General features: G+C 40.5%; 1 protein-coding gene across 1 annotated transcript; it reads left to right on the top strand.

Moving 5' to 3' along the window:
- The first annotated feature begins 2,518 nt into the window (after positions 1-2,518).
- Positions 2,519-12,748, top strand: Bmp10 (bone morphogenetic protein 10). Its single transcript, XM_020177438.2, has 2 exons — positions 2,519-2,996; positions 7,470-12,748. Exons 1-2 carry the CDS (start codon positions 2,663-2,665, stop codon positions 8,408-8,410), a joined length of 1,275 nt encoding a protein of 424 aa, XP_020033027.1. The 5' UTR covers positions 2,519-2,662; the 3' UTR covers positions 8,411-12,748.
- The last annotated feature ends 732 nt before the right edge of the window (positions 12,749-13,480 follow it).

Below are 13,480 nucleotides of genomic sequence, written 5' to 3'. Positions count from 1 at the left end.
AAACTGGCCCCAAACTTTGTAAAACAGAGGCCCTTTGTAAAGCAGTGGGATTGAAAAGCATGGTGTGTGATTGGTAATTTTCTTTCTACCTGTGTGAGTTCTCTTAAAATATCTAAAAATACCTTCTATGTATTTGGCTCAGCAGCACAGTGATCTTCAGTCTGCTGTGAATGGACAGAAACACACAAGATTCAGAATAATGAGCTCAGTTAGAAAATAACAAAATAGACTATGTCCAGAAAAAGTCAATATAGGGAAAGGATGTGGAGATATTTTAACTTTTAGAGGCAGATGGGTCATTAGAGAAAGTCATGAGCTGAAGAGACTGTAGCCAAAGTGGAAGGAGTCCCAGGCCCAGAAGAAGGAGGATGGTTATGTCCACCTCCTGTGCACCTGAAGCCCATCCTCCTTCCTCGTTCACCCCAGCACTTCAAGATGCTAATGTAATGAGATGTAGTTATGGTCATTTTCTAATTCTATATTTTAACCAGCTAAAAATACATTTGTTGGAGAAATGATCGAAATAAAAACTCTATAATTTCTCTAACACCAAGTACAGAGAAGCCAGTGAAATCTCCATTAATTTCATTTATTTATTTTTAGAGAACTAGAATTAGGCAGCATGGGATGCTTGCTGTCCTCCTGACCTTTGAAGCCAGTGGCGAGGGGCCATCTGTACCACCACTTGCTGTGCTGTCCTGTGGCAGCTGCATGCACATGCCTGCCATTCAGAGTTTTGGAGTGTGCGTTGACATCTCTGTGTGTGTGAAGATAAATGGGTGCTTGTTCTGATCAGGCCACGATATGGGAGCCTTGCTGATATGCTGTCAGAAACCTTCCACTACACTGTACCACCCATAGAACACATTACAGCTTTCAGGCTCACTCATGGATCTGTTCAGGGTACAATCTCTTTCCAGTTTACAATGGTCTTTTTACTATAAAAGCAGAGGCTTTAACCAAAATAGAATATTGACTCAAACCATCAGCTATTAGACAAATAACAATTAACAACTACTAAACAAAATGTAATTATTTTCATGGTAACTCAAAAGAATTGCTGTAAAATTTTATATGTTAGGAGATAGAATTGCAAAGTGACTAGAAATGGTGAGGAGCCTGGTGGTAAGGAAAGTGGGGCTATTATAACTAACCATTTAGGGTAAATGTAGAAAACTTAACTTAGAGCTTAGGACAGTATTCCAGGGTACCAAATATGTAGATTCAGTCCTGAGAACACAGCATCAGGCCACCTGAGTAGTTGCACAAGGAGTGCAGTGACCAAGTCAGAGACATAACTGCCCCGGCAGGAAAATTATTCTCCAGAGTGTCCACAGGATCCGTGATTGCACCAGGGCTGTTACTGCTACCAACTAGGGTAGCAAGTTGATTAAGCCTGACTTGTCTTTCCTAAACTGGACATGCACATTAATTCTATCAGTTTCTCTCCCCCACCCCCTGGATCAAGGCACTTGGCATTTTTAATTTGCCTAATAAAGTAGTTTGCCAGGCTTTTGCTGCAGCCTTTTGATGACCTATATGACTAAGTCTTAGGGATGACTTTGGCACAGAGTTTGATCATATTACTAATTGCACAGGCAAAGACCTGAAGTCCACATCTGGTTGCAAAGTGCTACTTTCCTCCTCACTGTTTGATACAGGGCTGGTCTCCTTTCAGCTTTGTTATCCAGACCCTCATCTAAGGGACTAGTGCTTAAAAGTAGGGCTGTTTCACTTTCATAGGACTCAGACTGGTGGGTGTAACCTGTGGTTCCATCCCTTTTAGCTTAGGGACTTCTGCAAGTTGTGGAACCTCATGGTCCATATATACGGTGGAGATAATACCAGGGTTAATAGAGGGATGTTAGATGATTGTTGTAAAGGTCTCAATACAATGCTTGTTTGTGGGAAGCACCTAAGAGACTTCAGTAGTCGTTACAATTGACAACATACTGTATTTTCCAAATACCATTTTAGCCTGATAAAATTTGTAGGAAAAAGGCTACTGGCCATGAAACTCATGCTTTCCTGCCTCTGAAAATATATGCTTCAAAAATATATGCTTCAAAAAATGTATAGAAGTTCAATTATGTCTCTCTATTTAACTTAAAGATATTAGCTATTTGGTCTGTCTTCAGAAAGGCTTATTTGAGGATACAAGCCCCAACATTTGAATTAATATACATCACCACTGATGTGTATAATGTTGAGTCTTATTATCTAATATATGCATGGGTGGAACTGCATAGAAGCAGAATTTAGGCATCCCTGCCAAAAGGAAGTGAATTGAAAGGAATAACAGTAGAGGCTTCGCAAGAAGAAAATTGTCCTATCTCTCAACCAGTGTCAGAATGTGGAAATGTTTACAAAATGCTCATTAAAAGAAAAAGGGACTGTGAGATAGAAACAAAATCTGGTGGACAAGTTTACACTAGGGAGATAAGAAAGGCTAGGCCCCTATAGGGGATTTTGTTATCCAATTACTGCAACCTGACTTTTGGTGGGGGGGAGAGGAAGATGGCGGGGGAGGGGGAGAGAGAGGAAGAGTTTCCAAACTTGTCTCCAGTGACACGAGACATTTACGCTCCACAAGATAAAACTGCCACTTAGAGCTCAGGAGAGCTAAACCTGCCTGGGCTTGCCTGGGGGCTTGAGCGGAGTCATGGGTTCTCTTGTCTTGAGGCTCAGCGCTGTCTTTTGCCTGTTGGCTCACTCAGTTTGTGGCAGCCCCATCATGGGCCTTGAGCAGTCACCTCTGGAAGAAGATATGCCCCTCTTTGAAGATGTCTTCTCAGAGCAAGACGGTATGGACTTTACCACCCTGCTGCAGAGCATGAAGGATGAGTTTCTCAAGACATTGAACCTGTCTGACATCCCTATGCAGGATTCAGCCAAGGTTGACCCACCAGAATACATGTTGGAACTCTACAACAAATTTGCCACGGATCGGACCTCCGTGCCCTCTGCCAACATTATCAGGAGCTTCAAGAATGAAGGTAAGTCTGCATTTCTACTGCTAAGCCCTGGCTTGGATTTTTCTCAAGAAACGATAAGTAAATTTATAACGCATGGGGATTTATACGAAGGAGGGTGAATGCGTCTGTATGAGACTGTGTGCACACAAGACACACAGAAACAGTGCACATTTATTCTCCACCATTGAGATGGTTCTTTCAGAACCCCAAAAGTTACTTAGCATAAAGCCACAAGATGCCTCTCATTTGGACATGATAATGCGGTCTTTTAAAAGTTTTAATTTGGACACCAAGTAATAAATACAAAGATTTAATATTGGTCTGCTGCTATATCTTTGCCATTTTCCTGTTGGCCTCAATTTCCATTTAGTTTTAACTGGCTACAAAAATCTGTCAGCTTTTACTTAGAATGAAAATGGTGAGAACAGTAGAAAAGTCAGAAAGTGGAGAATTGTAGTCTGTTCCAACTCTGGGTGAGTTTCCATTTTGTGACTTCATTTAAGAAATGTTGAGACAACATAGAGACTTGTATTTTGAAGATTCTTCCTAAGGTGGTACTGTGTTCGATGTGTCAGGTGCACACTTGCACACTGTGTACAGTTTCTAGGAAGTGTGTATGACCTCATAAATGATCCAGTTGGTCACTTCTACACCTTTATGAAAAGCACATTTAAATTCAGGAACTAGAGTTAGCAACTAATGAGCTGACAAGCTAATCTTTTGTTTAATATTGGGCTAGTAGGAGAAAAAAATCTATTATCTATGGTAGAGGCTATGGGTCCAAAGAAACTAATTCTTTAATATTTACCAGTTATGCTTTTGTTAGTCATTAAACAGATATAAAAGAGGTTTTGATCCAACATTGGCCAGATGTTCTTGAAAGCAGAAAGACAGTGGCAAAGAAATAGCTCAGGATTTGCAATTTTGAGATTTAGTTGACTGACTTGGGTAGCTGTGGATAATTAGCTTAAATAATCTGAGCCTCAATGTCTTTGTTTGTAAAGTGGGAATAACATTGACATATTGACATAACACAGTTGAGGGAATCATAAAAGAGGACAGATAGGAAAGGATTCCATTTACTATGAAGTGCTGAACAAACTTTACTGGTTATTGATGAGTTACTTAATATTCTAGACATTGGAGTAAATGTTGAGTAGGTATTCCTTAGGCTCCAAGATGTCATTTGCTTCTAAAATTCAAATGACTACCCACATTTCCACTTAGTAATATATTTCTAATGGAAGCAGCAAGTGAAGATTACTGATTTCTTTTGGAGGCAAATCTGAGTCGAAAGTGAACATCTTCCCTCTGCTGGAAGCCCTCCACCCCCACCCCACCCAATGCTTCTCAGCACGGAGCTCTCTGTGTCTAGCTCCTTGTGTGGATGGGAAAATGTGTCTTGTAACTCCTGGGAAAGTAGGAGCACTTCCCATCCATTCTCACTTCTGCTGTGGAGGAGCTGAGTGACCAAGGTCAGGGTGTGGAGCTGACCCAGCTTGTCATCACTGGAGATCCATGGCGGTAGGAGTAGACTCTCAGGGGACACCCAGCACTTGCACCTCTGGTCAAGGGCATGCATGCCCTTACTGGGCTCACCCTGTTTGCTGCTGTTATCTTTCCTCTGACCCTTTGGGTCTGCTCAGTGCAACTTCCTAAAGAAACAAAGAACAAAGCTTAACTCATTTGTAGTAAACAAAGGCCATGTCTATGGTGGGAAAAGCATGCCTTCAATGCTCAACTCCACTCCATCCTCCCTTTGTCCTCTGGGAAGTCAGTTCTCTGTATCAAGGTTTCATTTGTTCTGGTGCAAAATGAACAAGAATCAGTATATGCATGATGAGGTCATTGTCAGAACCACACGTAAGACCACATTTACAAAGCACCTGGTTCATGGAATTTGTCAAGAATATTAGTTTTTTTGCTCCGAGATGTAACTCTTCCATGATTCACTGTGTGTGCAAAGAACTGCAGAGTTTATTTATTTACTTTTGAGACAGAGTCTGGCTATGTATCTCAGCCTGGCCTGGAAATCACTGTGTAGCTCAGGCTGACCTGGAAGAGTTGATTTTTTAAAAATAACTTTATTGAAATATAAATGACATACAGAAATCTGCTTAGTTTGAAAGTGTGTAATTAATTTGATCTTTTTTATCATATGCAAACACCCATTGAAATCAACACCATGATCTAAATAGTGTACATATCCATGACCTCCTCCCTCACCAAATTTCCTTGGTTGACTTTGTAACCACTTCTTCCACTATGTTGAGCTTTTAGTCTGCACTTTTCTCATGGAGGAAACAACCAGCCTATTCTCCCATTTTTGGTCTTCTCGTATGCCCCATCCAAAGGAAGGTGGGTCTTCCATTCTTGTACTGGGGAAAACTCCCAAGATACTTCTGCTTCTTACCCAAAAGCTTGATGATGTTTTAAGGACATATGCCATGCCCATAAATCAATTGGCCTGGTGCCTAGAACCACCAACTAATGAATAGTTTTAAGGTATCATCTCTGTTTAAGGCTTCATGGTAGGATAGAGATACAGCAGGGATTTGGGGCCACTGAAAATCTAGTTGGGAAGATTCATTCACAAAAAGGCAACTTTTTGTGAAGAGCTGGAGGCATGACTCAAGCAGTAGATCACCTGTTTAGCAAGCACAAATCCCTGAGTTCAAACTCTTTTACCATCAACAAAGAAAGAAAAAGGCAACTGAATTCACAAATGTATGTGACAAAAGTCAAAGGAGAGACATGGAGAGCAAGTGCACAAGGGACTTACAATGGAATAAACTTTCAGATAGAGACTTGAGGAAGGTAGGGCCTCATAGGGAGAGGCCAGAGATGGAGAATGGAGGTGAGGCAAGAGGGCTTTCTTTCTATAGGTCAGGTGGGCATCTTAAAAGATACAAAGTCCAAAAAGAAGGGGTGTTTTTGCAAGTAGTGAAGATATCAGTCACCAAAAAGGAGGGTTTATACATTCATTCAGTTGGTCAACAAATGTTAATTGAACAACTGCAGTGCTCCCAGCACTGTAGAGGATTAGTGGGAGCTTTGACTGGGTCAAGATGTGAAGACTTGGTTATGGTTGGTCTTGAGAGCCATGCCAGTGAGTTTAAATTTAGTCCATAGGTTGGTCAAGATTTCCTGCTGACAGTGTGCAAGATGGTTTTGGGTGGTGCCTGGAAGAGGCTGTGAAGTATGTGAAGTCATATATTTTTATTAAGGTGACTTTAAAAATTGTACATAGCTATCATCTCAAGGACAAGCCTTTAAGCTCTTTTAAGAGACAGCAAGTTAAAAATAATCAGATAAATCTAAAAAATATTTTAAAAGTATAATCTGGAAGAGGGTTCCCACTAAAATCATGAATTGGGTGTACAATTGGAGAAATGCTGCCAATGACAGACAACTCCTTAACCGGTGATCCTTAGTGTCTTTGGTGTTATGGAATCCTTTAACAATCTGAAGCAAGTACACAGGGGCTTTGGGAAGCACTATGAAATTCTCAGCTAAGAATTCTACATGATAGTATTTTGAGGCATGCTTTTAAGACTAAAGGACATTTAATAAGTTACTTTACATAAATTTTTGAGTGATTTGTATATGTCAAACTCCTTACTAGGTGCTAGAGGTACAAGGCTAAGGTAATCAGCCTATCCCCAAGACTCATTTTCTCCCACTCCTCCTTCTAGGGGCCCACACATCCAAAATCAACTGCCATGACCCCTTGGTTTATGACTGTTGAATTGACCTTGTTGGGCTTTGCTGTAGAGCCAGGCTCAGCAAACTTTCTCTGTAAAGGGCCTGACAGATAGTGAATATTTTATACTTTGAAGGCTGAATGTTCCCTGTTGCAACTATGTAACTCTGCAACTGTAGTGTAAAAGTAGCTAGAGACAATAAAGAAGTATAGGGGTGGGACTCTGTTTCAATAAAACTTTATTTTTGGAAATAGGTGGCAAGCCCAATTTGGACCATGGACCATAATGTACCAACCCCTTGTCTAAATGAAGGTCTTTCATGATGACCAGTATCTAATCACGTGGGGGTCTCTACCATAACATACACAAATATGAAAAGTTGTGAAGTTCTTGTCCATGAAAAATTTAAGAACAATCACCACCTGTTCCATTTGATGGTTCTTTACTGGTTATAAACATAGTAGGCTCTTTTACACGATCTCAACGGTCTCTTCCAGTTCTGTGCCTCTTAGGCAGGTAAGCCACTCAGTCAAGGCTGGGAGAATTTTCTCCCATTTATCTGGCAGCTATTTTCCATGTTAGTTGTGTGATCTTACCTTAGTTTAGCATTCTACCGTTGACTGTTTAGTATTTTCCATGTCACAGCATGTGTTTGTTTTCATCGATCCTGTGGTCTTATTCACTCTGTCAAGCTTCCTGCATGGACAAGCCCTCTTGCTATATAAATAAGCCCCCATCTTTCTATGAGATACTATACGTCTGATTTTTGCAAATCTCTTATTTTTTTCAGATCTGTTTTCTCAACCAGTCGGTTTTAATGGGCTCCGAAAATACCCTCTCCTCTTCAATGTGTCCATCCCTCACCATGAAGAGGTCATCATTGCTGAACTCAGGTTATACACCCTGGTGCAAAGAGACCGCATGCTATATGATGGAGTAGACAGAAAAATAACCATTTTTGAGGTTCTAGAGAGTGGAGGGGATAACGACGGTGAAAGAAACATGTTGGTCTTAGTGTCAGGCGAGATCTATGGACTCAACAGTGAGTGGGAGACATTTGATGTCACAGATGCCATCAGACGTTGGCAAAAGTCAGGCTCGTCTACCCATCAGCTGGAGGTCCACATTGAGAGCAGACAGGACCAAGCTGAGGATGCTGGAAGGGGACAACTGGAAATAGACACCAGTGCCCAGAATAAGCATGACCCTTTGCTTATTGTGTTTTCTGATGACCAAAGTAGTGACAAAGAGCAGAAAGAGGAACTGAATGAAATGATTGCTCATGAGCAACTTCTGGAGCTGGACAGCTTGGGCATGGATGGCTATTCTAGTGGACCAGGGGAAGAGGCTTTGTTGCAGATGAGGTCGAACATCATCTATGACTCCACTGCCCGAATCAGAAGGAATGCCAAAGGAAACTACTGCAAGAGGACCCCACTGTACATTGACTTCAAAGAGATTGGCTGGGACTCCTGGATCATTGCTCCACCTGGATATGAAGCCTATGAATGTCGTGGTGTTTGTAACTACCCCCTGGCAGAGCATCTCACACCTACAAAGCATGCGATTATCCAGGCCTTGGTCCACCTCAAGAACTCCCAGAAAGCTTCCAAAGCTTGCTGTGTGCCCACGAAGCTAGACCCTATCTCCATCCTCTATTTAGACAAAGGCGTTGTTACCTACAAGTTTAAATATGAAGGAATGGCGGTCTCTGAATGTGGCTGTAGATAGGCGAGTTCCATAGCTTATTTAATAACTGTAAATGTGTATATTTTGTGTTCTATTTAATGAAAATATTTAATAAGAGTGTACAGATAATAGAGGCTTGCCACCTTAGAGAAATGGAAAGAAAGATTTGTTGTAGGAAATGCAATTTGTCTATACAATCTAGTCTCTCCCAGCCTGTTTTTCTTTGGACTTGTCATTTCCTGGCAATGCCACCTCTAACAGCAAATGGCTGGCCCGCACTACTTATTTTCAACGTCAACTTAGGAACAGCAAAATACAGTGTCAACACACATATTTGTGTATGTATATGTACACATACATGAACTTATGAGCATCTTTGGTTCAATAGAAGCAGATTATATGCGTGTACATGCATGACTCACTCAAATGTGTCCATTAAAGTCCAATGGTATGTTTTTGGTCACCACTTCTCTGAATAGGATTTAAATCAAGAAAATCTATATCCAGAATTTAACCACCCCAAATGCTCTGGAAATGTAGGTATAGTTTTGTTATTCGGGTTTCTGTTTGGCTTAGAGCAGAAGGCCTGGTGAATGAGGCTGCATGCTTAGGAGGGGTTGTTAGATAAAGAAACCAAACAGATTAGAGAAGCAGTGGTCCAATGACAAAGAATGAGCCCAAAGGAACCATGCACTCTAGGGGGCAGTGCCTGGTCAAGAAAGGAAGACAGCAGGGATTTCAGGATGAGCTCTGTCTTTTAGACAACAGGAAACAAGGCCAAGAGTGTTGGCCTTTATTGCTTCAGAGAGTAGGAGAAATGGAAGAGAAAGAAAGGGAAAGGATATAGATGCTATCCTCAGGTGTGTTTGTAAAATCATAAGCAGTTCTAGAGTGAGAATTAAAGTCCAAGAGGAGGAAAGTCAGAAGGGACCTGTTTGTCGGACTCTTTTCACATTTTTTCTCTTGCCTCTGCACTTCTGCTTTTGCCTTTTTCCATCATCTTCCTTCTTTGTGCATCTTCATCCTTATGCCTCATGTCCTTGTCCCATTTTCCTGTGTCCCCTGTCTTCATTGGCCTTCATTACTCATGCTATGTCTAGAAGGGGACACCTGAAAGCACTTGCTCTCAGGATGAAAAGAGTTAGTGACCTGATTTCTAGATTTTCCCCCAATATTTAATTTGATTCGAGTAAAAAAATATCCTTTATGACACTACTTATTTCAGGAACAATATTAAGTATAAGAAAAAGAAGGCCAGAGTCTAAATAAATATATATGACTTCATGAATTAATGATGAGAAAATGACTTCAAAGTTAAACTGGAATTTGGAATCAGATTTGCTCCATGATAGAAACCTTGTAGCATTTCCCATTCTGCTCTCTTCCTGGTTTGGAATTGGCCAGGGATGAGGGATTGAGCAGTGCCCTTGACAGGAATGGGTCTTCCCAGAAGTCAATAGGTTGAAAGGACATTGAGATTCTGACTGCAGTCTTAGTGCTTCTTTTGGGATAATGGGCTCCATACAGGAGGAGCTAGAGCAAAAAGAGCAGGTCCCAAGCCATCCAGGCATCTTCAGGCAGGTGACACAGATGATTCACACTAGAATCAGGAAAGTGGTTTCCAGTACATCGCCTCCAGCCCTAACCCCTGTTGAATGCTTCCTTAAGAATTCTTGCATTTTTCTTTTTTTACCCTGAGAAACTATCAGCTTCTGTTTCACCCAACTCTTATGGTTATAAACTCATATTTCCCAAGATAATAGAGGCAAAGAAAGCTGCTTTGAAGTCCGCTTTGCCAATTTGGATCTCAGATCTACACATCTATATGCCCAGAAGGGGAATTCATTGCCCCTGGAAGAGTGATATTTCAACCATCAGTGGGAATATACTGAGGGATAATTTGAGATGACTGTGCAACTCAGAATCATTCATTTATGGGCTAAACTCCATGTAATGTAATATGGGTAAGCACATGCATGTGTATGTGACCATGTAGCTGGCTTTGGGTAGCCACACTTAGTGCCCTGAGTGCAAGATGGTACATGTGCATCCTTTATACTCGATGGTACACCATGCCTACACGTATACTCCACGGTACTTATCCTTTCAAAAGGACACTAGAATAGATATACAGTAAATTCTCAGCTAAACAGGATAGTTTTTCTGGTAAATTTTATTTATTTTATGTCTAATATATTTATAAGACAGTGGTGTGCTCATAAATGCTTCATAACCAGCCATCCAGAGTGGGATGGAGCCCTGCTCTATTTATTTCTATGGTGTAAATTCTCCCACCATGGTTTTTTCCAATTGGCTTGCAAACTTCCTGAAAGCTTAACAGTCAACTCTTGGGAGCTCTTTTTTACACCCCTAACACTGCTTACATTAACTTGCTGATACTAGACTTGCCAGCTCTTGCTTCCCACTGTGCCCACTGCTGGCTCTACCAGGCTGCTGGAGAAACCTTGCAATCACTCTGCTGTTGAAGAGAGGTGAAAATCTAGGCTGTCTGCAATTAGGCTACACATATCCCAGATGTCTCTCTCTTTACCACAGCCCAGATATCTGCCTGTGTTTCTCTGATGTTCTTCCCTTTAGAAATGGGTGCCGAAAGTCACATTTTCGTCATTCAAGTGTTGTTGGTTGCATTATTAATTATCTTTTGCTTTCTTCTTATCAAACAGTGAAATGACAAAAACCATAAATAGAAGCATTCTCTCTGCTCTGGATAGTACATCTGCAACTCTTCTGCTTCACTGCATTACCATGTAGCCATGGAAGTGTCGATGCTTAGGAAAGGAGAACTTTCTAATAATGTACCCTTGGTCATAGATCTTCCACGATGCTCCACATAGACTTTTCTTTTTTACACCTTCATGGCAGGATTATCATCACTGAGGTTAATAAACCTAAGATTCCTGGGGAAAATTGCAGCATTGGGCAACTTACAATCAAAATAGTCTAGGCTTCCTACTATTTATTGATTAATATATTTATTTTTGTAATATAGTGTAGAATATCAGATATTTTATTTTTATGTTTGTGAGTCCCTCTTGGACAGAATAATCTGTGCATTTCAAATCATACCCTTTCCCCCTGAGCATGGCTCCCTTAGAATCGATGGCCTGTATTTTCATTTCTTATTTTTGCATCAAAATGTCCTGTTATTTTAAAGAATCTGGCCATTAACTTATCGTAACATTGTGTATTTGTGTCTCGTAGGCATGCTGTGAGTCCTTTTGTATACTTACTAATTTGTAAATAGAAATTTTAACTGAAGTGTAGCTGTACCATAAAATATTTAATCAATAAATGTCATGTCATTCCATAAGCTGACATTGTCATTTTACCATGAGAGGCAGATTTTATCTGGCTATAAGGGAATATGATGACTGCTCAATGAACGGAGATGACATTTACTTGGATCCACCAAGGCAGATGCTTCCTCTCTGAATGTACCCATTCCCTTACCGGAGCCACCAAAGACCCAATTGATAAATCCACTTGTACAATTACAATATTCTATAAATGTCAGAAATACTAATTTATTGATTTCTCAAAATGTCAGCCTCAAAGTGCCAAATTGTTTTTCAGTGTATAATATTTGGTCTGGGAAATTAATGTTAAAAAAACTGCAAAACTGTTATGAAATGTTTCAGTATTCTTTATAATTTATATTCTTCAAGTAAAAGATATATTCATATGGGGAAATTTTACATAGTATTTCTTACTGGATTTACAAAGCTCTGCAGTGTTTTTGGAAAAACAACTTGTTACTTACCTGTCACAGAAGGGACGTTACCTTTTTTAAGGACTGTAGGCCTTTCATAGTCATTGTGGGTAGAACTGCATCCTCTATAGTTCTGTAAGCTCATGCATAGTGATGATGTATTTCCTTGTCCCCAAGCAAGGACATTTGAGTTCACTCATAAAATTTAAGGTGAGTAGATGATACTGTACAAGAGTAGCAAAAAAGGATGCTTCTGCATGTGGAAATGTTTTCATAAATTAGTAATCCCATGAAGGAATGACCATTTGTGACATCAGCATTGTTTCTATTGCACACATTCACACACACACACACACACACACACACACACACACACACACGCTAGTTTTTCTGAGAGCCTGGCCTGACTGTGTTGGGGGAACCAACATGCTAGCGCTCACATAAGGGGCTTCCATGCATGTGGGAAAGTCACTTGATACCCAGGACACACTAAATCACCTGTGAAGCACAGTCACATTCTTGGGTAAAGCAAGTTCATTATTCATGTCCAAACTTATTTAGTGATTGGGTTAAATGAAGGTGGAAATAAATATTTTACACTGTGTTCATAAACCAAAAGTGTACATTTGGAGTCATCCTGTTAAATAAAATGGAAGCATTATTTTAAGAATTATTGGCAACTTATTTTTCTTTGAGACAAAAGCTCTTTCTGCACCCCACTCCCTCTCTGTTACATTTCCACTTTACAGTATATCCAGATGGAATGAAACTTCCTGCTCCATCAGTGGAGAATGGTCTAAAGAAACGAACGGTGAGTTGTTTGGCACTTCTAAGTGGTCTCACTAGAGAGTGAGATTCTGTTTTTATATGATGTTCTCATTTCACAGCACTTTGTGGGAATTCCATGAATGCCAGAGGCATTTATTGGCTCCTCATTGTCAATTCTTGGGAAATATCTCTTCTTTGAATTCTGAATGAGACATATTAAGAAGCAACTACTGTGTGGAAAGTATTCAGGCTAAATTAAATGTGCAAGTCACTGGGGAAGCACAAAGGTAAGCAGAAAGTTGTTAGTTCTTCCTTGTATGGAACTGAAGTCTCTCATGACATTCTCCGTGATCTTGGGGCCTCACATACATCTTTATGTATGTGATACATCTTTATCATAGCCCCTCTTTATGATAGTCTCCCATCTTTGTGATAGCCCCTCTGACTTACTGTTAGCTCTCCTGTCATTCTGTGTCCATTCTTCCCTATTCCCTGCAGTGGTGTGTGCTGTAATTGTATCTCTGCAAGTTCAGGTGTTGGAAACTTAATCTCCTAATTCATATGTTAATGAGGTGATTGGGAGGTGATTGGGTCATGATAGCTCTGCCTTCATG

The sequence above is a fragment of the Castor canadensis genome, chromosome 12 (genome assembly GCF_047511655.1).
Source record: "Castor canadensis chromosome 12, mCasCan1.hap1v2, whole genome shotgun sequence".
NCBI classification, from domain to species: Eukaryota; Metazoa; Chordata; class Mammalia; order Rodentia; family Castoridae; genus Castor; species Castor canadensis.
The sequence above is the reverse complement of the archived record's forward strand: the minus strand, read 5'-3'. Positions and strand labels throughout refer to the sequence as shown.